At 39.6% G+C, this 27,592-nt stretch overlaps 1 protein-coding gene across 2 annotated transcripts in view; it reads right to left on the reverse strand.

Annotated features, from left to right (window-relative positions):
• akt1 (v-akt murine thymoma viral oncogene homolog 1) overlaps positions 1-27,592 on the reverse strand; it is a 50,738-nt gene that overhangs the window by 17,135 nt on the left and 6,011 nt on the right. For both annotated transcript variants that reach the window (XM_015042536.1, XM_015042537.1), the window contains 8 exons: positions 24,702-24,878; positions 5,909-6,037; positions 2,683-2,794; positions 2,226-2,352; positions 1,173-1,304; positions 970-1,035; positions 480-548; positions 203-328 (listed from right to left, as the gene is read on the reverse strand). In XM_015042536.1, the coding sequence (XP_014898022.1) occupies positions 203-328; positions 480-548; positions 970-1,035; positions 1,173-1,304; positions 2,226-2,352; positions 2,683-2,794; positions 5,909-6,037; positions 24,702-24,747 (807 nt within the window). In that variant the 5' untranslated portion in view covers positions 24,748-24,878. The remainder of the gene's footprint in view (positions 1-202; positions 329-479; positions 549-969; positions 1,036-1,172; positions 1,305-2,225; positions 2,353-2,682; positions 2,795-5,908; positions 6,038-24,701; positions 24,879-27,592) is intronic.

Consider the following 27,592-nt stretch of genomic DNA (forward strand, 5'->3'; position numbering starts at 1 on the left):
ATCACCGATCATGCACTTTTTCACGAAAATCGGCCCGATTATGATCGTTGACCGATCGATAGGCACACCTCTAGCAAATACCTTTAAAAAACACATTTTTAAATGTTTCCTCCACATTTATGTTCTACTTTGTGCTTGTGTATTACAAAATAAAGTAACAAAAAGAAGAAAAAGTGGAAAAGTCCACAGATTTCCTTGATACCTTGAGATCTCTATAAACCACGTTTCTCTCAGCGTGTAGGTAATCCAGCGCTGACACTATCTCTGCACCATAAAACCGAGCCCGCTCTTCTGAAAATACCCGGTCTCTTGACAGATGGAAGAAAAGCTGAAGGGGAAGATAGAGGTGTTCAAATGAGAACAAAGTTTATCAGTCCAGCGATCAAGGCAAAAAAATTAAAAAATTAAAATTTATCCGTGACCAAGTAGTAAGAAAAACTGATGCAACAACAAAGGTTTGGGCGGTTTATGTCGCTTACCTCACCACCATTTGCGTACTCCATTACAAAACACAGGCGGTCATGAGTCTGGAAGGAGTATTTCAGTCCCTGCAGAAGAAGAGCATGTTAAAAGCAGAACTCATCAGCTTAGTCAAGAGGAAGCTGCCCTTTAAACAAAGAACATGCAATCGCAACAGCTGCATCTGCAGCAACATTCTCAAAAAAAAAAAAAAAATCAGACATCTGAAGAGGACCATGCTGGAGAAAAAAAATAGAATACAGATAATACAGCACGTTGAGAGTCGACGACAATATTTGTTCATAATTTATTATGTTCACAAGATTCCCAAACCAAAACCCACAGATTTATTTTTAAGTAAAGCCAAACAGCCAGTGTTACTATAAAAAGTGCTTGTTTGTTTTCTGTCCAAATTGTTGCCTTTTCTGAATAAATGGATGCTTGAGTTAAGAAAAGGCCTTTTTTGGGTAAAAAAAAAAAAAGGTCCAGTATACAGAGTGCCTTCCTTACAGTCAAGAACGGATGCTTTGAATTCTGGAGGACCCTGTTCTCTGTGAGTGTGTGTGCCACTTCATCCTGCGAAAAAAGAAAAGCACAAAGAGTGTTTGTCTAAGTCTTACAATAGCTAACTATTTAAGTATCAGTCATTGCGCCACTGAACTCCAAAACCTAAGTGTTTTTCACCCTTTACTTGCAAATTGGCAACCACTCACTTTTGCTACGATCACCTCCTTCTTTAGGATCTTCATGGCATAGTAGCGTCCTGTGGCCTTCTCCTTTACCAGAATAACTTTGCCAAAAGTGCCTTTTCCCAGGAGTTTGAGGTATTCAAAGTCATGCATAGTCTGGAAGGCCAGAGAAGACAAAGTGGTATCTGGTTACGAACAGGAGAATTAGCAAACTCGAGCTCTGACCAGCTTGGACACACAATCCGATTGACAACAGCACTAAAGCATTTTAGGCACCATTTTACCCACTAAGCAATTTCCACTCCACTAATGGTTTGGCCTAAATGTGGTTGGGACTTGGTTAACCTCTGACCCTGAGGAGAATGTTGTGAATGGGTGTGTATGCATCTGTGTGTGGAGAGGTGGGGGATGACATCCAATCCCGTGGCCTTGAAGGGGAAAGGGGGGTTGGGTGCCAAGCCACCCCTGGCTGATGCCTTTGACCAGAAGGGAAGCTGGAGTTGTGTGAGAGCATCAAGGGAAGGGCAGGTCAGAAGAAGGGCACCATGACCAAATGAGGGATAAAGTGGGGGGGGGAGACCTTAGAATTACCACAGGGCTGACTTCTGTTTTAGAAGTACATTTAGGGACAAAAGAAACAAAAGTATTCATGTCTCAAACTTTTTCGTATCTTGTCCTCTTTGATTATTTTGATTATTTATTATTAGATTGTGTCATTGGATGTAAAACTTAAGGTAATGTGCAGTGTTAGATGTCCAAGGTCTAGCACGACATAATGGTGCTTGTTCATCAATGTTCTCTAACAAATCTCTAAAGCCTGCATTGTTAGTTAAGTTCTACGGACTAATTATTGCACTCCGTTTTATTTGGAGGCATTGTAGAGTAAAGCAGCACAACTTTAAATGCATGCCACATTTTTCTGTTTGTTAAAAGATTTTCAAAATCCCTTCATATTTATGCACTACCTTCTATAAAATCTATCAAAGTTTGTGTTTACTATGTAATAAAATGTGAAAAACTGATATGAATTGTTTTGCAAGGCACTGTGTAACACTGTGCATGGCTGAGATACAGTACCACTTTGTGTCTGGGTTTGGTCAGGTAGACCTCCATGTCCATGGGCTCTGGAGAGGAGTCCATCCTCTCCTCTTCTTGTTTATGAAGGCCTTCAGCCACTGTCTGGATGGCTTTGGTCCATTCTTCCCTGAATTAGACAGAGGAGTCAAAGAGATTAAATCAGCTCATTTTCCATAGAGCAAGCCCTGCAACCCAATCATGCAATTCTGTTCTTATCAACAGGAAAGCAATTTCATGTGTCAGTTCAGCCAATCACAGGGAACTTTGAATAAGTACGCAGCAATGAATCACTGTAAATGTACACATTTGAGCAGTTTCTACATCTTAATCTGTGCAGCTGTTTGCTGGAAACAAATGCTTTCCATTTAAACAGTTTGTGTTTTACAACTCCAATAGCAAAAAGAGGCGGGTGTGTTGTGTGTGTGTGTGTGTGTGTGTGTGCGCGCTTGTAGCTTGCCTTTCCTCGGGGGTCTCCACGTGGAAGGTACGCTCGATGACAGTGGTCCACTGCAGGCAGCGGATGATAAATGTGTTGGGCTTGGGTCGTTCCGTCTTCATCAGCTGGCACTCTGACCAACAGCCAGGGAGAGAGCAGGGAGGGAGATGAAGAGAAGGGCCAGTGTTGTAGGGGAGCAGAGGGGAGAGACAGACCCACAGTTACAGCCATTTATCTTTATCGCCACCCTAACAGACACCGTTGGCCAATTTGGAAAAGAACAGGTGCACTTTGGAGGGAAAAGATTTGAAAGCTCCTTTAAAATGTGACATTTGGTATCTTTTTGTCATGAACAACCCATGTGCCAACATCTATGGCTCCTACAAATTTTTCCCAGTAAAAATGTCAATTTTGCAGACTCGCCTTTCTGAGTTTTCACAGTTCATTGTCCTCCCCTTCATATTTAAAATACAAAAGTTCACCACACATTTACAGCAAATGTTTCAGGGAAAGAAACGAGGACACAATGGATGACGGATGGAAGGCCAGAAAGAAGGACAGACAAAGGAGGACAGACGGATGAATGGACAACAGACCATGGTTGGACAACGAATGGGTGAATGGAAGGATAGAAGGAAGAACAAACAATGGAAGACGGGTGAATGAATGGACACAACGGATAGATGGAAGAAAGGAAGGACGGACATCAAGTTTCACACATTTTTGTGTCGTAATCATGTGAATAAATACAAATTTTAGTATTTTTAATACATTTAATATAAATTATCCCACTACACAGAAATCTTTACATTCTTCATTAACTCTTGTTGAATTGTTTTTCTTAGACTGATAGTGGAACGTCTCGAGTTACAACACTTGCTGATAAAAAATATATATATCAGCAGATCTGATACACATCACTTCCTTCACATATATATATTTTTTCCCCAGTTTTGGAGCAAACAATTGTTATGTAAGCAGTTTCCAAAAACAATTACTCACAATACTCCACAAACTGGAAGTACAAAAGCAGCGATTTCCATCTGCACCTTTTTCACATTAACATCTGTTCCCAAATGAAACATGTCAGCAAATATGTCTGGGTGTGACACAAATATGGCCCCTGTCTGATAGATGGAGGACTCCAAGTGGACCACCACTGAGATCCAACATGGCTCCATCAGGGTGAATGTGTGATCCAGCTGCAGCCGCCCCCTCAGCAGCGACACACCATGTGTCCTCTATGATGAGGTCGCACTGGTGACAAGGAAAAACAAAAACAAAAAAACAAAAAAAAACAAAGCCTCCATGGATGGAGACAAGAGCCTCAGAGCGTAGCCCAGACAAATACTTGAAATCAGGCAGTTAATAGCCACGATAACTCAAGAGTGTCGGGGAGGAAACAAGTTAAACAAACAGTGTGCTGTCTAATTGTTGTGTTCAGTCAACTGCGCGGCTTATCGCTGAGGCTTTCTGTGATGGGAAGATGGAGTGAACTGTGTTGCTCTGGGCACTTCTATTTAGTTTTCTTTCACAACATGAAAGTAGAGGGATTGTGGAAGAAGCTCAGAGAGGAGGAGGGCAGCACCTGATGCATTGAAGACCAGACATAACCATGTGTATTCTGGGCCAATGTTTTCTTTGCTTGCAATGATGCTGCAGAGATGATACTGCAGCATCTTCAGAAACATTTCTGACTAACTGCAGCGATGATAAAATATGATCCAATGTGAACTTAGCCTTTTACACTCCTGGCATGCACACCAAAAAACATATAGATTCTTTGCATGTTTTAGTATGTCACTATACTTAGACTATAAATACTCTAGAGGGCTTGGGTCATGCTACATTTTAGTCAGTGTATCTATTCCCTGCAATAACCGGTTGTCCTTTCAGATCTTGTTTTAGAAATTTCTGACTGACCAGATTTAACCCACAAAACTGCAGAAAATGTGAGTTTTATCGCATAGGTTCCATTTACATTTTGCATGAACAAAGATGCTGAAGGTCTGGCTTTGTTAAGCCATTTGAGAAACCAAATATATAGAAGTTTATTGTCTCCCAAATTGAATCAAGGAGGCAACAGGTCCGTGAATGAAGTGCATACATCCTTCTCCCCAGCAACACAGTGTTTCAGAGAATCCCACAGGTAGAAAGAAACTGCAGACATTTCAAGGTATGATCTGGAGTCTCCTCCATGTGCAACTGTGCCTTCAAACTTCTAAAAGCATTCTGGCAAGACATCCAAACCACCTCAGTTGACATTTATCGATGTAGTGAGGCAGAGGCTCTGTTTCAAGCTGCCTCATGGATGAAAGAGTTTGTCAGCCTACTGGATTTTATTCCACCCATTCATGATATAAGATCAGGTCACTGAGGTAACGCCAATATTTTCTAGCCAAGACTTTCCCATATCTTAATCAATCTCACAAGTTCTAGGTTTTCAATGGAGTCTCCTCTCAGGGAGATTATCAATTCCTTTTGATTAGCAAGAGGCTTCAGTAGAGCTAAATGGACTCTACCAGATATATGACCAAAAAAAAAAAAAAGAAAAAAAAAATCATGCCTTCCTTCTTCTGCTTGAGTTGGAGACAATAACCATTCTTCACATAGTAATTTCAAAGAATGACCAACTTTATTAGCTTTTTTAAAAAACAAAAAAAACACTAAAATAATGCTGTGGAGCTTCTTCATCAGGGGAAAAACAGATGAAGAGAGTGATGCAAGTAGAGGACGTCCTACTCTTTCAGTATAAAACTAAAGGAACTCCCATCAAACAGCCAATGAACTAATAAAATGACTGAGATTAAAAGAAACCATAACAGAAAGAAATCTACACAACAAGGGCATTTTAGGGACTTGCACCAATGGTAGCAGTGGCACATCCAAGGAAGAATAAATCAGAAAAAAAGGTGCAATGTAAATTTTTGGTGTGCAATTATTTTCAGATGTGGAGTACCGGACTGTTTTAAAAAATAGCTCACAGCTGTTAAAGTTTTAGGCAACTCTTAAAAAAAAAACCAGATGAACATGTCTCAAGTTTTTTTGGACCCAACTGTAAGTGATGGAGTGTTCCTGACTGTCTGCAGAGTACATTTAGAGTGATGGCTTTCAATGTACTTGGATAAAACTGTGATATACATTATATTATTAAAACACGTGAAATCAACAGATGAAAAATTTACCACAACAGATATTCAAGCAAAAAACTAAAAGTGCTTAGAAAAAGAAAGAAGCAGATACTCACGTGCAACGGAGAAGTTATTTAAGGGGGTTTCCAGCTGGTCAACATCTTGTGGTCGTTCTTTGTAACCGATGAATGTACCGTCACTTTTGAGGAGAAAATACCTCGGCCTCCAGGTCTTGATGTATTCTCCTGATATGAGGAAACACAAATAGAAGATATTGGGTTACTGAGAAACATTTGCTTCAAGATTCTCAAAAGCCCGACTAACTCTACTCGTTTTGTGGGTTTTATGATGTCATATGTGGCTATGTCGGTTCTTTTCATGTATAAATGTGTTGAAAATGTTTTTGGTGAACCTGAAGTCAGACACCTATTTTTCCTTTCTGTTTTCATTGGAGACACTTTCTGAAGCAAATAAGATAAGAGCTAGCCCAAAAACAAAAAAAGGTGGGCCATGTCTTGCTTTTTTTTTCTTATTATTTTTCAGCTTTAATAAAATACTGACAGGGTTAAGTCAAAAGAAAAACACAATGTGGGAGAAATGCTAGCTCAGCCATTTGAGCCACCTTTGAGAATGTCCTGATTTGTAAAAAAAATATCAAAACAGAATTTTTTCCCCCTGGAATTAAAGATCAAGACAAAAATAAATAAGTAAATTACAATGTAGATTAGTAAAGGAGAATTTAACAACACATACTGCCTTGCAAAGTATTTACCTCTTGACCTTTTTTCCATTTTGTCATTTTGCAACCAGGAACTTCAGTATGTTCTAGTCAAATTAGCACTGAAAGAAAATAAGTGTCTTTACGAGTTTAAAAGAAAAAAAAAATAATTAGAACAGCAAGTCTCAAGTCTTTTGCAGCTTAAAACAGATTTTCCTCTACTTGGAGCCAATCACCTTCCCATACAGATATTTGCCATAACCTGCAGCCACACAGGTCCATCCTACTCACTTGCTCAACATGATTCACGCAAATGAATCTCTGAAGAAAGACCAAATTCAATTTATTCTGGTGATGCTTCAGGAAATGTTACGCCAGATGTTGTACAGACGGAAGGGGAAAAAAAAGCTAACATACCATAACAAGGCAGTGGCACACGGCGGCGTGGAACTTGAATATTTATACTGGAAAACTGTAATTTATTTTTAATTACGGAGCCGCATATTAACCCCCTGCCAAGCAGCACCAAGCTGTCCTTAATTGCCCCATTTCCTCTAACACAGAAGTGTGGGGTTTCTTAGTGTGTGCGCGAACAGAGATGTAGAAGATCTGTCAATATGAGCTTCTGTTTCCCTCACTCAAAAACTTCTGATTGATACAACTGGAAACAGATCAGTCAGTACAAAGCAAACAGAAGCTGGTGGACTGTGGTATAAAACTCGCCAAACAGTCCAAAATAATTTCTATCATGTAAACTTATTGTTTTTCCTTTATTTTTAACATTTTTTTCATTAAGATGAATACAATATCATCAAGGCAAGAAAGTAAAGTTGCAGAGGCAATAAAAAAAACATTTTAATAGTAAGTAATTACGGGGAATGGTGTGGTGTAGTGGTAGTGCAAGTGCCCCATTAACAGGGATTATATCCGCTACGCAGCCATCTTTGGTTTGAGTCATGATTTTGTGACCTTTGCTGCAAGTCTTTCCTGTTTCTATTTCATCAGATTTCCTGTGATTCCTATTAATAAAGGCCACTTCCGCCAATGAAAAAAAAAAAAATAAACAACATTAAAGTAATACCGGTAACAAGTTCAAGTTTGGCGAAGCTTTAGAAAATAAGATATCTAACATTTAGGCAGATTGTCAAAGTGAGTCCTGTATGTTTTTGCTGTCCATTGTCTGAAGTTATTTTTGTTTCAATAGATGTAACTAACAACTGGAATGGCGTGACTTTCAGAGTGAAACAGTGAGCAGCCAGTCAGAAGCTCACACACCATACCCAACGTCTATGGGGTTAAATTGTGTTTTTGTATTCTTAAGATCTAAGTTTTTAGAGCATTTGAAGTCCAGTCCTTTGGCAATTTTAAGGTATATTTGTTGTTCCACATTCCTTTGAACCATTAAAAGGTCAAAGAAAGTGGAACAACAAACATACGCTGAAATATTAGGAACTAAGCTCAGTTTTATCTACAGATGACAGCTTACTATACATGTAGGGTTTGGCATGTGAGACTGACAAACAGCATTTAGCTGGAGACATTTCAAATGCTAGATGTTTAAATAAAGGATGATACTTTTCCTGCCCACCATTTGCCAATTTTCATTTTAAAAAGAACACTACAAATATGTTAACATGGTCAGGTAGAAGGAATAAAAAGAAAACATCTAAAAAGGTCAAGAAACTGCTAATCACTAGCAGATTTCAAACTGCAAAGTACCCCTCAGATTGTTAATCTTATCTGAAGAGTAATTGGAAATTAGCTTATTTTTCCTTAAAAATGCTTCTACCTTGAATGTAAGGTTGATGAATCGCAAAGGCATGTCATTCTTCAGCATCTAGATCAGTCATTCATAAATATATACTATATTTCAAAGAATCAACACAGTCCGTTAAGATCACTCGCCTATATCATTTCTAAACATACAACCCAGAGCACAAAGTGCAATTTAAGAGTAAAGTTGAGAGTTCAAATCAAGAACCTGTTCAACAATAATGAAATGCCAAAATTGATGGCCAGAAACAATGCTGAACCCTTTGTACCGAGCCTTCTTTTCCTCAGCTGGGCCCCAGCTGGTGACTTGCTCTCCCGACAGGTTTTGGCTGACCCATATTCCCTTGATATCCTCCATGCCAGCAACCACTGAGGACAGTATGTGCACAATGCAGAGGCAGGATAATGAGCCCTCTACCTGACACCTCTGACAAGACGTGGACTCTACGTACATGCTCGTCTCGTGGGCACAGAAAACAACAATAAAAGAAAGTAGTTTTAGCTGTCTAAGGTTTAGTTTTAGGGCAAGAAGGGCAAGAAAAGGACAAAAATCACTTCCAGACTGAGAAATATTCTTATGTACACACACTGTTGTGACAGGTAGAGTCAGGTGTTTGACCACATCCCAATGTGCTTGTGTGCAAATAGATTTGTTTATAGGCTGGCTCATAGGGAGAAAAAAGGCCTCTGTGTAGTAGATTACATCAACATGCACTTTGGAAGGTTGAGAGCATTTTCTGCCAGCTCCGCTGACGCATAGCACCCACTGGAGAAGCAGCATGGGTGGTACTATATGACGCAGCAGCAGCTCAAGGATCAGCATTGCATTTTGGAGACACTGAGGTGGCCTTGATGGCATTGATGTCAGGGGGATGACAAAGCCAGCCCTGCGTTCTCAGTCACTTGAGTCTTCCAAGAATTGTCGCTATGCTGAACTGTGATGTCAGAAGAGACGGGTTCATGTGGTCGCTTGGGGAAAACACACCATGAAGCAAACAAGTTTATGAAGGAACTTGACACTTGAGCTCTTAAATGCTCCCAGAGATTAGAGAAAAAGCAACTAAGAGACTTGCAGTACAAGAAATGTCCACTATACGAGTGAGAAATGTGGGAAACTCCACATCTGCCCTGCACATTTTCACCTTGCACATACTACTTTTGAGACAGGAGGACACTGCAACTTCCTTGTGTGTGACCACAAAACCTGGTCACATGACAAACAGTGGAAGTAGCTATATCCGGCTGTCTGAGACTATGTCTCCACAGCACTGCAGTGCAACACACACACACACACACACACACACACACCACCACAGTCTGCCGAGAGCAAAAACAACAAAGATGACCCTTAGAAGCTTCCCATTTACACTCATTTCCTCTTCTACTCTTATTCATATGTACTTTCCACACACCTTTTTTAAGCACCGACATGACGAGAAAGTGAAACCGACAGCTGGGCTTTTTGCATCTTTAACAGTTCACGTAAACAAAGTTGGGGAGAGAATGCGGTTACCAACTCTCACACTGATGCAAAAAAAATCCTGCAAGATGAGCAAGAGAGCAAGCATTATTGAGGGTGTTTACTCACCCTCATTGATCAAGATTAACCCGAGTTAAACCCCCAAAAAACAAAAATACACTATTCTATTTAACTAGCAAAGCATATTGCAAAAGTATTTGTACCGCTTATAGATTTTTACACTCATTACAACCAAAATTGTCAGTATTTTATTGTAAATCATATGCAATATCACCAACTAATGTGCACAGTTGTTAAATAACAGAATAATGGAATTCTATTTCTACAAATTATGTGAAATTTGGGTCTCACTTTAGAGGTTTGTTAAAGAACATCAATGAAACCAGCGTAATAAGGTTGGAGGAGGGTGAGGCTTTTTAAAAAATATTCCAGCCTTTGAACATCTTGGTAAGCAAATAGAGCTGTAAACATACCACAACATTGTGATCCACCTACGCTAATAAATTGTCCGTTAATTAGAGAAGCAGCCAAGAGTCCCATGTTAATCTGCAGTTCAGGTGGGAGAGCCTTTGTATAGAAGAGCTAATAATCTGGCTTTCATGGTAATGTTGATGGGGAAATAAGCCATTACCAAAAGAAAACCAAAATACATCCTCTCTGAAGTTTACCAGAAGTGATGTAGGTTCTGTGTTGATGGGAAGATGAGTGAAGATAAATACTGTGCAGTCCTGGAAGAAAACTGTGTTGCAAAACTCTTTAGACTGGGGTGAAGGTTCACTTTCCAGTAGGACAATAACATTCACGAGTTGAAATGTTATAGTCCAAGTTCAGACCTAAATCCAGGTGAGAAATTTTTGTAAAGTAGCGCTTCAGTTTTCAGGTTTTTCCAAAGAACATAACTGACCAAATGTTTTGTCTGTAGACCAAGTACAAAGATGATAGAAAAATTAATTGGAAAACTTGAAGTATTGACTCTGGGGTTGATTCGTATAAAAATAAAGTACATCCTATGTTTGTTTCTGTTTTATGCCGTGTTGGTTCAAATAAAACTATCAATCTATACAGAAGAATGAAAGTTAAAGTAAGTATCATTTTTGGTGTAATCCCATCAATGCTCAGCAGGGCAGACTCCAGCTGACTCAGTGAGAGGCAAAACAAAGAGCTTGACAAAAGGTCTAAATAAAAACACAGGAGTTCATTCTACTTCTGACTAAGTTCATCACCACTCTGTACCAGTAAACCAAACCCTGCTTGATGTGAAAATGTTCTCCAAAACAGGAAAATGGCCCACAAACACAATGACCACAGCCTAGATAAGAAAAACTTTCATCAAATTTCTGATTGAGACACAAACACCTATTATGGGAAATCCTTCTTGTTATCTGTGTCACAGAATCAAAGCACTTCTACAGAAGTCAGACAGTAGCCATGTGGCTCAACTCAACTAAATTATGGGAAGGACAGAAGCATAATAAGAGTGATTTGACACAAGATGAGCGATGGGAGAACCGAAGGGGATGAAAAAGCTCTGTGCAAGGAGCTGTGCTGAATGGAGTGCTAGTGAGACAGATCGCTACATATGTTCTCTACATATGTAGGCCTGCGAGTGGAAGAGTGTGTGCATGAGCCATGTGCATTGTGACTGCGTGTGTGTGCATGGGAGGAGCTGTCAGGGCCTGATAGAGTGTCTTTACATGACAAGCAGCTGCTGAGGGCTGGGATGCGCGCTGGGCAAAGTGGAAAATAATGAACAGAGAACCGCTGCCAAACACAACAGAATTCATCTTTATTTGCCAACTGCTGCACGGTCCTGTATGTGTGGACAGCTCTCGCATGCGACTGCCACGCCCTTTATCCCCTAAACACAAAACATACACACAACAAGGTGTACTGTGGGGGGAGAAACAGGTTTGGCCACAGCTGTAAAAGGTTGATCCTTATTTTGTTTGTCCACATTTATAAAAATCACAGAAGCCTTACTTCTATGCTTACTAGCCTGAGATTGTTTTTCCTTTTATTAAATTGTCCTAGCTAGCATTGGGCTGGTAGGAGTTTCTCACATTATAAAAACTTAGCAAAACAGCCCAGATTCACAGGATAAAAAAAGGATAGAAGATAGAATAAATTTTTATCAAAAACCAAATCCAATTTTCTCTATTCTCATTGTTGAAGCACAGACTGACACCCACTAAATTCACCAGTAATTTTCAACTTTTTCAGTTCTGCTTATTACATAATAATCCATAGAACACTATATTGCCTTAAGTATTAGGTTACCCCTCCAAATCATGTAATTCAGGTGTTTCAATCAATTCCATGTCTATGACTATATAAAACCAGTCAGATTGACATGCAGTCTGCTTCTACAAGCATTTCTGAAAGAATGGCTTGCCCTCAGGAGCTCACTGAATTCAAGGGCGGTACCATGAATGCTACCTGTGCAGTAAGTTTAGTTGTGACTTACCGCACAAACACCTTTAACTGTGTAAAAAAAAAAAAAAAAGAAAGCTGCTGGGAGTGTCAGAAACTCAACCACAAAATAGGCCAATTAAAATCACAGATTTTGAGATACATGATACAAAGAGTAACTTTCTGCAAAGTTAGTGGGTAGAGACTTATAAACCTCATATGGCCTTCAGGTTATCCCCAGACCAGTGAGTGGAGGGTTTCTTTGAATGGGTTTCCATAGCCAGTCAGTTGCAGACAAAGCATTACATTAACAAATGCAATGCAAAGTTTTGGATGCAACGAGGTAAAACAAACCTGCCAATTGACTCTACAGCAGCAGAGACATGTTCTCTCAAGACATTATAACTGATGAGTGTGGTTTGGCAGAAAGGCTCTTTTCCGACTGCATTGTGTCAGGTGTAAAGGCGGGTGCAGAACGGATTATGGTGTATGGCTATTTTTCAGAAGTTGGGCTTGGCCTCGTAGTTCCAGTGAAAGAAACTCTTAATACTTCAGCATACCAAGGCATTTTGGATTGAAGCTTCTGGCTGTGGAAAATGTTTGGGGATGGCCAGTTCAGTTCCAACCTGACTGTGTATCAGCACAAAATAAGATTCATAAGGACATAAATGACAGCATAGTCTGGAGAAACTTAACTGGTCCTGGCCTCAACCTTCGGAACTGAGTGCAAGTCAGACCTTCTCATTCAACATCCATGTCTGCCCTCACAATGAAATAAATTCCTTTAATCAAAGTGCTAAATCCTGTGAAAAGCCTTTCTAGATGCATAACAGCATTGTTTGTTTTTTTAAACAAGCAAATTGTGGGCTGACACCATTTTAAAGCCTCTTAAATAAATGAGTAAAGAAATTTTATCCAGGCTTTTTGCTAATACAGTACAGAACAAACTGCTATTACTAGCTGGCTAATTAGTTGGACTACCAGCTCAGTTGGCTACTTGATAAACAGTTCTTGCATGCTAAAATTTCTGATCATCTAATTCCTACGGGTTCAACCCCTTTAGCTGTCAGAAAACTATGCGACTTGTTGTGCCCTTGTTGTGCCCTGCTACCCATACATAAAAAAAAGAAAATGTGTTTAGAAATGGTTACAGTTGGCAAGATAATGGCAAAGGAGTAAACTGTGCCACCCATGTATGGAGTATGGATGTTAGCCTTCCATTACCCCATGCTCCATACAGCGAGAGAAATTTCTGGTTACTCCAACATTTTCTCTGGCAACCTGTTAAGCTGACTTCACACTGTGGGAATGGTATGCTGAAGAATTGTTGTGGTTTTGAGACCCAAGCTTTTTAAAACCTCCGTGTCTTCATACCTGTAATTGGGACATGCTTACCCAAACATCACAGGCTTGGAAGAAAGCAAAACCTACAGCACTTTTAGGTGCCCAAGCCTTTTGCAAGTTAGCTCTGTTAAAGAGGCCTATGGCATACAAGCTAGAGAGAAAAGGCTTATAGAATAACTGGTAAATAAAGGGAGAAATGTGGAAATCTTCACACGGAAAAGAAAAAAAAACAATGAAGGAGTGAAAGAGGTTAATGGCCCTTTCTAAAGAACGTCCTGCTCTACCGTCTCCATGTGACAACAGGAATGCTGATGTCCCAGCTGCCTTGGCTTGTTAGCGTTTAATAAAAACCCATCATGTAGCATTCATGAAGCAGCAAAAATGTGTACAAAACAACAAGTCTGATGCATACAAACTTCTTTGTGAAGTTGCAAAGAATCACCAAAGATGATTGGATAAACCATACCCACATTCGTGTTATGAGAGGGTAAGTGATCTCTCACAGCGAGCGGGGGGAGAGAGGCTCAGACAAAATGTGCCTCTCACTGCCCAAACCCAGTGGTTGGACTTCCTGAGTAGGCTGCTGTTGGGTTTTGTCCCCCGTCTGGCCATTCATAGCTTGGGGATGAGAGGAAGGGAGCCAGTGGTAACTCCATGAACTGTGCATGTGTGTTTGAGTGGTGGGAATCGGATGAGAGGGGTGAAAGGAGGGGGTGAGGCGGAGGTTGAGGATTAGGGAATTAGAACTCCAAAGCGAGGGAGGAGGGGGAGGGTGGGCTTTGCCTTTTGTTGGTTTTTCCTCAGCCGCCCCCGCCATCCCTTCGGCCCTTTTCTGCCGGGTTCTGCCTGTAGGCTGCAGCTGCGGCCCGCCGCCCTGTGCCCTGCATCTTAATGAGCTGTGGGCTCCAGAGGAGAGAGGGCTCCCTGATGTAGGGGTCACCAATGAGCCCCAGCAACCACAATCTTGACTTCCACCATGAATTGGTTGAATCGGAAGGCATGCTGCTAAACTTCATGCTGTCTAAAGATCTCTGTACCCATTTGCACTGTTCACTGTGAAACCGACACCAATAGGCCATTGCTACCTGTCCAGGGGTTTGGACACTTTTATGTTGTGTTTTTCCTGACATTAATTTTTCTTTTATCCCAAGCAGTGGCAGGAAGTGGGACTCCAAAGCCTGGACTTTGGAAGTATCATCATCATGTTGAGCTGAAGGACCATCCTATTTTGAAATCTAACCCTCTCACTGTCGCTAGGACTGCTGCTACCCCAAGATAAAAAAAAAAAAAAAGCAAGGGGGTTGGGGATGCGATGGAGGCTGCCCCTCTTTCTCACGCTCATAAGAAAGCACTCACTTCTTCTCCATGGTGAGTGACACCTGCTGATTACCATAGAGACACTGTGGGAAGTTCCCCCCTGCCACACAGGGGCTGAGATTTGCCCCTTCTCCCTGGGTAAACAAGCAACCCATGGATTAGTTAACTGGGTTACTGCACAGCAAACAAATAAACACAGATTACTTAGAGCAAATTAGTGGCAATAAAGTCTCAAGGACTGATGTAAGACCCAATACTTAAAAAGATAAGAAAACATCAATGGAAAAGCCAAACACCAGGGTAGAAACTTGGACAAGAAAAATTAGCTCTGGTAGGGACAGAGTAGCTTTTCATCAAGCAGGAATGTCTAGACGGAGTTTTGCAAAGGTACAGCCCGAAGCATTTTGAAATGGTTGACTTTTTCAAAATTATAATTCAGTCTTTTCTAACTTTAACCACAATGGATTTAAACTCAGATCTTGTCAGAGCTAGCTGTAGCCAAAGGGGGAGTAAATCCTTCACCTCAAAAAATATTTAAGTTTTCTTCCCTTTTTTCTGGGGCACTAATAACCACAATCTCTGTTGACCATTAGAAGCTATTTGAGAAATGAAGCAGTGTTGCTGGTCCTTTGGAAGATGTTTTGTCTTGCTTTAATAAACATGTATGAAAGTTACTCACTTCCTCTGGCTTTGAAGTCACTCTAATACAGTTTTTACATTGTGACATAACCATAAATTTAAGGCGAAAACACCTTACAGAGATTTAACGCTCTATTCTCGAGTTAGGTCCTAAGTAAAAGCATACAAATTTCACGCTGAGCCTAAAGCAAAGACACGCAAGGAACAAGTCAAAGTCCCAGGTCTTAAACCAATAAGTTTTCCAAATAACTCGTAGGTAATTTTACTAGTAGTAAACTGTTAAAAAAAAATTAAAAGGTAGTTTATTTTCCAGAACAAGCAGCAATTGCAAGCAACATTGTATTTCACAGTTAATATTAACCCCGTATATAAGGGATTTTACATTTCTGTCCTCTTGTTTTGAAACAATGCCTTTAAAACTACCATGCTAAACTGGAGAGCAGTGCCAGTGATATGACTGATGTCAAAGACTGGGAACATTTAGCCGCTTTCTAGAAACTTCCACTATTGTTCTGATCCGTCAGTGGTGGTGAGCTAAAAATGGAGGAGAGTAGGGGGGATGTGCTCAGTGGGGTGGGCAAGGGATTTGGGAACCAGGAAATATTAAGGACCAAGAACGGTAAAGAACATGAGATCAGATGGTGATGGAGACAGTAGGGAAACAAAAACGGGGGGAGGGAGATGGTGATTAGAAAAGAGAGAGAGAAAAAAAAAAGATGGAGCACTACTGAGAACCACAGTTGGAGCCAGCAGGCGGGTTCTACACAGAAAAGTAAGCACACAGCAGGACTGTCATGAGAGGAGGCAAATTGGTGGAGGTGACACCTCCCGCAGTCTCCTGGTTCCACCACCATGCCAGCACTCTTTCCTGCTGACAGCTGCACCCCAGTAATTTACTTCTCTCCACCACATTTAGCAGGAAGACTGCTTCCCATTTTCCCATTTCCCGGAGTAGGGGGTCTGCGCTGAAGGCCAGAAACCTGGCCTGCCAGAGCGCCGAGTTCCTGGTGGGAAAACCTCTGTCTGATCAGTCAGTGCATCTTCTAGTACTTGCATGTTCTCTGGATTGAACTGCTATGTAGTTTGTAAAGGTTTTCAACAAGTTACGTCCCTCCTGCTATCACAGCCTTGCAAACGTATTTGCCTCCTGACGGCTTCCACATTTTTCATTTTACAGCCAACAAACTGTAGTGTATTTTAATGGGATTTTGTGTGATTAACCAAGAAAATTAGCACCAGGTTGAAACCTGGTTGTCACAACAAAAAACACCTTTAGGACTTGATGTAGCTGGAAGGTGAAGAAATTTTCAGTGAGGAGTTAAACAAATGTAGTTAGAGAAAGCACAGACATGCTATTAAAAGCTATTCAAAAATAAATTGTTCTAATACATTGAGACATGTCGTTCAGTGTGTTTCATTGAAGTTGAAAGAGATCAATAGTCAATAAGACTTAACAGGAAGGCAGAACATATTCCAGCAAGTTTTTTTTTTTTATTATTTTATCTTTCTGACTTTTCAACTTCTCTCTGGATTCAGAAATGTTGGAAGTATCTCAGTTAAAGTAAATGTAGCTAAGGTATTACATCTTCATTCTCTCAGGAAAGTAGATAGCCATGCTAATCTTCAATACAGTCCTCCAAAGAAAGCTTAAAAAGGGAGTTCTGCATTAAAAACCTCAGGTCTACGTACAAACGCTGTATGGAGCTTTATTGCTGCACATGTACAATATACTATTCATTGACTGAACTGACTTGTTTATTAATTGCAATTTATAGATGAATAAATACAAGTTAGATTTTTTTAATGAAGAAAAAAAAAATCACCATATAAAGGAACCATTTCACTAAATCAGTGGAAATTTTCTCCCGTGGTGCAATATAAATGGTTGTGTGTCTGTGCAGTGCAGCAATGTGTGGTTGCTGACAACCATAGCGAGGGGATCTGTAGGAGCCAGACTGAGCCCAGCAATAAATCTGGCAGCAAGTCAAAGACTTGCAGTCTTGAAACAGTCAGCATGACAGAATCATGAGATATGGTTAATCAGGTGGGCATGCTCCTTTGAAGAGCATTTAATAGTAGAAGAAACTCTGTTCGCCTTTAGGAGGTATATAAAAAAAAAGTGAACCACAACTTCTGTGAAAAATTGTGGGCTGGATTCTTGCAGGTCTGTTCACCACATGCAGCAGATAGAAATATGCAGAAGATGACAAGAAAAAAAAAAAAAAACATTGTTCCATGCATTGTGTCTGATGTTTTAGAGTGCCGCCTCCCTATATTATCCTCCCTCTGCGTCCCATGCACTCTCCTGGACCACCAACAAGGTTTTGCTTGGAGGAGCACATCATGGGTGTCCTTCAACCTCATGACCAGCAAAAGGGACCAATTAGCTGATGAGCTCCAAACCAGACCACGAGAGGGTCTGTGTGGCACGTCGCACACATCCTCCATCAGCTCTTCTCATGCCGACTGGGTCACTGAGCAATGTTCTGGGAACATCACAAGGACGCTGCTTAACTTCTGCCTCTCTTTTTCACCCCTTTATCTTTTCCACACCACCTCTACTGGTGTGTTCTCTGCACCTCCCCTCCCGAGTCTGAGCCAGCTGAGCGTGTTACCCAAATCCAACAGTTGTTGTGGCCTTCGTTAGCCTAACGAGGGGGCCAGCTCTTTATACTTGTCAAGGAGCAAATGAGTCAAACAAACAAGGGCCAGGGAAGAGGCGAGGACAAGCAAGGGCTGTTCTGTCGAGCTTCACTGAGCTTTTGGCCACAGTGCTTTGCTGGAAACTAAGGAACCCACAATCTGCTGCTTTGATGTCTGATGATGCTCTGGCTTTGAAGGAAACTTTGGAAGGATGTTGTACTTTTTTTATTCTTCCAAAGGCGGAAAAAAAAAGTCCATGCTGCTCAGGATCTGCAGCATGGGTCCGCAGACACATTCAAAGTGTGTATCGGGTGCACACTGTAAAGCACATAAAAGCGGACACATAACAATTGGTTGCGATACCAACTACAAAGTTACAGTGTTTGTGAAAGCCTGTACTTGCAATGTGGTCCAAACGCAAGTTTTCTGGGTGATGTCCTGTTGGCGGTGTTCTCAAAATAAACATGCTTCACACAGACTGTACCTTTTCAGAGACATTCACAAATTACCCCCCCAACTCAGTCAATTCTGTATCCAAAATTTACAACCTCACATGGAATATGCAGCTCCAGTATGAAATCAAATAATTATTTGCCCCAATATAAAATCATAAGCTTTTAATGCCTATAAAAAATATATTGTAAATTAAAAGTATCAGAACAATATAAAAATATTCCATCATGCTAAAAGAAAAGTAACAATTTGTTAACACCACTTCACAAAATCTTTCACAGGTTTCTGTCTTATGATGTAATCAACTAATCCCTTTGACTATAATATAGTATATTAAACAAGGTTGTGAAGCTTTTTGTCTCTTTTGTTTCAGCACGTGCAAAATTATTAAGAAAGCTTTAATTAAATCTGCATTTAGAAGTTATGTTTTCAAGTCTCGTAACAGTAGATATGATGATTTAATTTGACATGGTCAGTTTTTTTTCTGGACATTTAAAAATGAATTTGATTTTCAAGTTTCAATATTGTTTTAAAACAAAACAAAACAAAAAAAGATGCTAAATGAGAACCGAGGGGGCAGGGGGGACTATGAACATTGTTAAACGGGCTAAAAAGAGGCTACTGTTTGAAATCTGCACATTATGTGCTGCATTGATTTTGCCTAGTGATCAGCTTATCAGAAACTAAATTATTATTTTTTTTTTATAAATCAGTGATTGCATCAAAAGTCAGTCCTACCTGGATGTCACAACAAATAAAGGGCAAAGTGCAATTTATTGTATGAATAAGAAAGACTAGAGTTTGTTAATAAACCCTAACATGAATTGCCTTTATTTTAAAGAATCTTAAGTGTCTTTGTGATGACACTAGTTTACCAGTGTGAAAATAAGATGTCTGATGTAAATGAAGTTTAGTTGAAGAATGAAGTCTTCTAGAACAGTTCAGTATGAGAGAAATCTGTGCAATAATTTAAATGTTACAATAAACATTAAAGGTTTAGGAGCAAAACAGAGATCCAAAGTGTGCGAGTCTGTCAGACTTACTTGGTTAAGTAATCCATGGACTTGCTAGATGGTAGAATTCAAGACTAAAAACTTAAGTTGCTATTAACCCCTTTTTCTGGCTCCTACTGTCAAGAAACATTACCAAAAAAAAAAAAGAAAATCGACACAGACCGAGCGTACTATTACCATGTCAGCCAGTAATTTTTGAATGCCATCACAGAAATGACAACATGAATCATTCACTCAATCTACCCCTAGTGGCACACTTAGGGGTACATTAGATAAAGATTGCTCCTGAGGCTCAAGGAGTCTTTGCAGCACAAGTTTAATCTCTTTGTTTCACAGCTTAAGGGGCAACTTCAATCCAAGTTGCAGACTCAAGTCACCACTTCTGCCAGTTTCACAGCTGCATTGTAAAACTGACCATTCCACACCAGCACATCAAGTGGCTTCAACAATTTGAGCACATTTCTTTGTCACAAAGCCTAAAAAAGAAAGTATGAAGGTGTGTCCTTCAGAATGAGATCACTGAAGGCAGCCAATCTACTACAAATGTTCACAACTTTTCAAGGCTGACAATGTGGAGTTACACAGACACCCTAGCTCTGCAAAGTATGAAGCAAAATACTTGCTCCAGTTTCTTTTGGGAGTCTTGAAACAGTTTGCACGTGCATGTTCAAGATGACTAATCAGAAAGGAATCAGAGTAAGAGTGAATGGCATGGCTTTGTTTAGTTAACATGCTAGAGCGGCTGTGCTTTGTGCCTGGGACTGACCCACTGTGAAATCCAATCACCACAAAGAGACAGTAACTTTTACTGGGGCAGGATGAGGAGGAAACTCAGGATGAGTTTGGTTTTTAGTAAAGTTACACAAGTAGAAAAACTGCATGACTGGGTTTTATGGAACACAGACAAAACAATGACGGAAATATGAAGGTTTATCTTTTCTGCGATGTTAAATTGATGTTTTCAGTGCACACATGGGAGTAATGAGCATGGTGCGGTTGTATGAGCCGTTCATTATCATGCCCACGCAGAGATTTGAGTCACTTGGGTGGCACTGCCACACAATAAAAGCTCAGGCGAAGGTGCGGGACGTCTGGCTGAGGTGACGGAGAGCAAAGCGGGGCTGCTGCAGGTTCACCTTCTGTGCAGTGGCTCTGGGGCAACGAGTGTATGACAGTGATGCGACACTAAAAGCCTTCCTGTCAGGGAAGCGGCCGGACGTCCTCCAATCAAAACACGGAGGCTTGGGGTGACATTTCACAGGCCACAGCTGCTGGGCTGCGACAGCATGCCAACTCACTATTCCTGACGGGTTGTTTGTTTAGCGTGTGTCATAAGTAAACGGGTGTCACTGCAGGAGTTGTGTATTAATGTGTGTGCATACTTGTCATACAAACTCGCCTTTCTCATCCCAGTCATTATTTGACTAATCTTGAAGTTACATTTTACACCGGCTCTCAATAAGAATGTTCCGTTCTTATCAGCACCAGCGAAGGTGTGCAAAAATGGACATTTGCCAGTTTCATGACTCAGACAAGACAGCGAGAGGAGCAAAGAAGTAACATGACTACCCAGCTAAAGACCTCTGTAAAATGACACTATTTAAGATTTAATTCACTGTCCAGCTTAAATCCTTAGACAAAAATAAGGTTTCTGCAAAAAAAATTTACCGTTTAAACAACTTGGACTCAACTTTTCAGAATTCTCATTTCTATATTCATTTTAAAATATAAAATCAAATGTTCACCATGAATTTAAGGTAGATATTTCTCCTTGCTAGAAAAGCGTACAAGGAAATACAGAGAGACAAGGTAGGAGAGAAGGAAGAAAGGAAGAGAAGGAAAAAGGAAGGGAGGAAGGACAACGTTTGGACAAAGGGATCGGGAATGAAGTCGCTAAATACAAGTAGTTTGCCACATTTATTTTTCTGTACTTTTCCAGACCTAGAAAATAATGACACTTCCGTCGTCCAGACGGCGTTTGAACCATGAAAAAAAAAAGAATCAATTTAACTCTTCTTTAATACATTTTGTAACAAAACAATGCAACACCAGGAATTTTTAAAATCTGAATCAATCCCCAAGTGACTACAAGCAAAAGCACAAAACAGTCCACAATTTAAATTTAAGTCATTGCATCACATGAATTCTCTCCCGTAGCAAATATAAACTTAAGAGAAAAAAATGCCAATGACAAAAATAAGGCTTTCATGACCCCAGGAGCCCATATAATTTTAGCCATGAACCAATTGGCCAAAATAATACAACTAAATATGAAAATATTTACTCGTTATGCACCAGAAGAGACACTTCTGATACACTGCAAAAATGTGTGTCGTTTTGTATTAACATATTTACCAAAACTCTGCAGTTGCTATTTTAAGGAAGGCTTTTGTGTCAGCTAGTCCTCAATTGCTTAGCTGCTGTCAATGCAATTTAAAAAAAAGACAGTGAGTAATAGTTTTACAAGCAACCAAGTTAGTAAACCAACATTCCCGGTAATGAAATAAGATGACCCAATCTTTACATGGGAGGAGGGCAAAAGCTGCGTCATCCTTAGACTGAACTCAGTCTTGAAGTTATAGCAACATCCCAGCAGCAAACTGCTCTTTGTAAGTGATCTGCTCCTATTACCTTATCCATTAAGTTACAGTTTCCCCCTTTCCAGTAAAACTTCTTCTCTGGCTCGGAGCCCAGGAGGTTTGAGTGGTTTTGGAAAAGTTTCTTATCCTTACTTTGCCCCGGGTGGTGATGGAGCAAGCTCTGCGAGGAAGCCGCAGTCGAAAGGCAGAGTTAGTATGCACACATAAAGCTGCTCAAAGCCGGCAGGTATGTGAGGAATGCCTTTTCGTCCAAACAACGGGAATCACGCCTGACACAGAACCATGCCAAACACCACACAACACTGTTGGTGGGGTGGGGGGGACTCAAAAAGGCCCCTCAGGGGACTCTGCAACCAAAATTTACAGATTAACAGCTTGGATTTTTTTAAATTGAACTGCTTGCTCATTTAGGGGGAAAAAAGGCAGTGTTATATTCTCAACTACTTGTGTGAAAATGGATCAATTCCAATGAATGCTTAAAGTCTAAATTTAAAGCTGAACGCAAACATGCATCAACAGGGAGTTTGAAAATATTTTTGCGCAATGAACATATTTTAGGTTCTTTACATAGTTTGAGTTCTGTGGTAGCTTGGTTAACCTACATGTTTGAACAGTTGGGGGTTGTTTGAAAGCAAGGCGATCACCATCGTCAAATGTAAATAGTAAGGCACAGTGTTAAAATTAAATACAGATGCAAAGAGATCTCCACTGGTTACTGTAATAGGATGACTTTTTGGCTTCAGTGTTGCTAAAGAGTAACCAACCACAAATTGAGAAATCTTCTTTTGTTCAGTAAATACCATGGTAAGCATTTCCAGGTCACAATGACACTCATTTTTGAAGATGCAGTTAACATATTAAGAAAACTATTTTCAGTAGAAGTAAGGTTTTTAAAATAAAAGACGAGGAATGTATATATAGCCATTTAAGAGGAAACTTCTGCATGACATACTGTTCATTCTGCTGCAAAGGGTGAGAGAGCGCAAAACCTAAAGCAGATAGCAGGAAAGTGGTGCAGAGTAGACCAAAGTCCCTCCAGTGCATTTTTTTAGACCTTTCAACTTCACGCTGTTGTGAAAAATGCTTAATTTGATCATTCAAGCAGCGTTTTGAGAAGCTTTTTTCTATGTACATTCTTTGTAACATAGTTCAATGTTCTTGCTCGGACATTAGGGTTCCTCTTCTCCTTTGGCTTCATAAACTAGCTTTATGGTTGCAGGGATGAAACAGTTTCTAGTTTTAATGTATTGACATTTTCAAATAAAATTACCATATTATCATTAAAGCCATATTTGGTGACAGTGGTCAAACGTTCTTCTATAAAAACTCACCATCTAAGACGCTAATTGTTAGCGTTTCTAAAAAAAATAAAAAAAAAATAAAAAAGCATAAAGAAATTTTTGTCCCCAATATAAGGAGCATTATTCGTCTCCTCCAGCTGCCTTATAGACCAAAGGTAGAAGCAAGGCCAGGTAAAGTTTAGGCTTGACACCATCTTTATATGGGGTGTCCAGAGTGCGGCCCAGAGGCCATTTGTGGCCCTTAGAATGACTGTATCCAATATATGGACTGCTAGCACAATTGTTTAACACAAGTTGTTTGTATTAAACAATAAATTGCACTGTTTAAGAAAACCTTTTTCTTAAACAGAGATTTTTACTGATCAAGTAGAATCTTCTTCCAATGAGAAAAATCAACAGCTTTTTGCTTGTTAAAAACAATTCACCCCTACAATACATGCAAATATGTACAAAGAACAACACTATTGAATCACCTTCCCCCACTAGTACTTCAAACTAGATAATTATGGTGCGTGGCAAGAAGACTGGACATTTTGGGGTCAGAGAAAAGTGTTTAATAGTGTTGAGATAGCAAAATTTCACAATAAGGACCTTAAGCATTAAATAAAGCATGCTAACGTTTAAATAGCATATTTTGAAACTGATGTAACAGCTTTTCAGTATCCTCTTTGCTTGTAAAAATCCGAATAGTCCGATTGTTGGGTGGACAACATGTTGGACTGCAGAAAGTTATTTGTTCCAGATAGATATAACGTAATGCACAAGACATTCTGTATGTGTTGGTGAGAGTGAGCAAATAAAACAAAAATGCTACTTAAAATTTTGTGAACATTAAATCACTGCAATGTAGCAAGATCACCCTGTACCCTGCAGAGATGTGATAATTGTTTACCTTTTAAATTAAGATATGTATCCCTTTGACTTTGGCAAATCAGTTTGAGACAAAATGTACAGAATGTAAGTTTTTAGTATGGCAATGTAATAAAAAAATAATAATTCTATATGACACAAGCTGATAAAATTGTCCAAACTCATAAAACTCTTCAAAAATGTACTTGGACCCAAGGAAATTACAATGAATTAAAAACTGTGATTTAAGTAGGAAAGAAAAATTGTGATATAATTGCCCAGCCCTTAAAATCCTATCAAGTACTGCCTTCAAGCAGCATATTTATAGTGAAAGATATGTGCAGCCAAAACACATGATCAGTGTTTTTACCTCTTTTATGCAGCCATCCCTCCTTGACGATCACCACATTGGTCATGTTGGTGGACAAGATGGAGGATCCAGGTTTCCCACCAGGAGAGACACAACTTTGTTTCCTTCACTCAGCCCAATGCAGGAGCCTGCAGATGGGGTCCTGGGGTTTAAGGCCGCCTTCTCAATGGTGGTAACCTATTATTCGAGGAAAAGTAAAAATTAGCCCCAAGTTGAGGTGAAAGATCTTTTTCCATCTGTCTAAATTTTAACCCTCAGGTCAACAAAGCAGATTGGAAGCAGTGCAACGGAGAGGATCCTCGTGCTTTATGGCCCAGCCAAAGGAGGACATGCTGCAGCAACAGTGGTGTCGTTTTAATAAGAGGAACCTGCAACATTTCAAGGTTCAAATGACGGTGCAAGGCCGTGTGTTTTGGCATTCATGAAGTCTGCCATATTGGAAAATTCCACACTGTTCACAACCTGCACAACCATTCCTGATAGACCAGGAGTTTTCCCCTCCACGCATGACCAGAGCTGCTCTGAAGAAGAAGGGAAAAAATAAAAATAAAAAAAACATGGCATGACGTCAAATCATTCTCACACAAGCTACACACTTTAATAGGTTGTCAGGCTTGTTTTGCTTTTGTATCAAAATTTATCCTTCAGCTTTTAGGATTGCAACACATTCACATTTTCCAGCTGCTGCAATAACAACTTTCCTCAAATATTAATCCAGGGATGCAATTTTAACCCAAAGGTAACTTCATATCGTTTCAAAAAAGAAAACGTGCAACAAAAATTTTTTACTTGTTGTGATTAAAATCCTTTCGATATGATCAAAGCAGTACAGACACATTCATGGTTGAGGGGGTTTCCAGTGAGGTGGAAGACTTAAAAGAAAATTTGAAAAGTCAACAACAGCCAGTAAATAAATGCTTTGCTAAACTCAAGTGGTTGCGACTTGCTAACATGCATTATGTGTATTTGGGCAGTGCAATATTTGCGATATAGTCAAATAAACAGAAGTAGTTTGTCAGCTGTATAATTTAGTAAACGGAATGACTAACAAAAACTGCCAACTAAATTTAATTGTCTTAAGTTTAATTACTTGTACAGTGGACAGCAGGAATCCATTTGGACCATAGTTTCTGCACATTCCAGTATCTCATTTAAGAACTACTTGAATTAAAAAAATAATTATAGTAAATTACTTTTCTTACTTTCAAACTGGCCTTAGAGTGCTCTGGTTTGTATCCTCGATAAACCTAAAGGCATATTGTAGCATATTTAGTTCAAAATGAAATGGCACCCGAATTCCTTTGAGCCACCCGTGATCTTCTCAAAAAGATGAAAAAAGCAATAATAATAATAAAAAAAGTAACGACTTGGCTTACCATATTTCAGACCTACATCGGAAATCTGGATGTATCCTTTAATTTTTCAAAGGTTTGAAACTGAGAATTAAAATAAGTTCCTGTAGAGACCCAGATGGATGAGACTGTCTCAGTTGTCAACAAGCAAGTTAAATGCACACAATGCAAAGCACTGCTGCAGTGCATGAGCATCTAAAACGCAAGCATTGCACAGCCATATGCCAGCCTTGCGTGGTTAAAGGTGAAAACACATCTGGGCTCACTGAAGTGGAGTCAATATTTCTATGTGAATCATTTCTCTCTATTCTATGGTGCCAAAGTGGTGGCACTTGAAAACAAAACTAAAAAGCCTGGCTGCTCAACAAGCTGTGGAGGAGCGCGGGTAACCGCTCAGACACCTCAAGTGTTTATAACCTAAAGTTTCAGTCAGTTGGGTTAGTGTGTTAGTCAAAATTTCTGCAACAACATTATTAATAATGTTTGCAGTGATGTTTATGCAAGATTTTAAAAAGGCGTATTGCAGAAAAGATGTGAGGCAAATACAATTTCAGTCAAGTCTAACACATTAGAGGCATTAGAGGTAAATAAGATTAGTTTGTAGTCGTTATCCAATCTGGAGTTTGTGATTCGACACTTAAGGGCTACTGCAACTATTTTTTAAAGAACCTGGACTTTTTTGATCAGCTTGAGATCTCATAACCTAAAATAATCGAGAGAAACCACAAATTTGGCTAGTTGCCCGAAAAACCTGGTTCAATACTCAAAAATTGGACCTGTATCTAGTCATTAAATGCACCACACAAAAGTACTACCAAGCTGTGGTAACAACACTGCTCAGTATGCAAGTTGTTACTGAAGGAAGATAAATCAAAGGTAATCTTAGTATGAATAAGTATTAAAAACTGAAGTAAGAAGAAGCACAGCGATGCAAGAAGCAAATTAAAAGGAAATTGTTTTAAATGTCTACGCATTTCCATGGTTCATCAAGTCTGGAAGGTTCTGTCTTAATGACATTGTGAACATGGGAAATACGGAAACATTGGCAGATTTAAGAAAATCACAGAAAAGGTAAAGATCTGCGACAAACAGCTGTTCTTGTACTAGCTTTGCTACTCACCAATACAACATGCTAAAGTTTATTTATAATGTCAACTTCAAAATATTTACCAATCACAAAAATCTAATCAATGAAGAACAATTTATTACATGTTTAGAGAACAACTTCTGTTCTTGATTAGATGTGCAAAATGCAAAAAAAAAACAAACAAAAAAAACCATCACATTTGCAAAATGTCTTCTTGAGTGCAGACACATTGTTTATTCCAAAATCCAGAAATATGACACTTCATGGTGCTTTGCAAAAGCATTCATAAAGCCTAGAACTTTTTCAAATATTATCAACTTAAATCTACTTTATTGAGATTTAGTGTAATAGACACTCAAAATCTATTACACAGATTTTGTGTAATAGAAATAGACTTATTATAATAGTCTTATTATTTACCACAAAGTCCATAAATAGGAAAGTGGAAAAAT

This window comes from Poecilia latipinna, unplaced genomic scaffold (assembly GCF_001443285.1).
Source record: "Poecilia latipinna isolate Pla-1442-1.1 unplaced genomic scaffold, P_latipinna-1.0 Scaffold594, whole genome shotgun sequence".
Taxonomy (NCBI): Eukaryota; Metazoa; Chordata; class Actinopteri; order Cyprinodontiformes; family Poeciliidae; genus Poecilia; species Poecilia latipinna.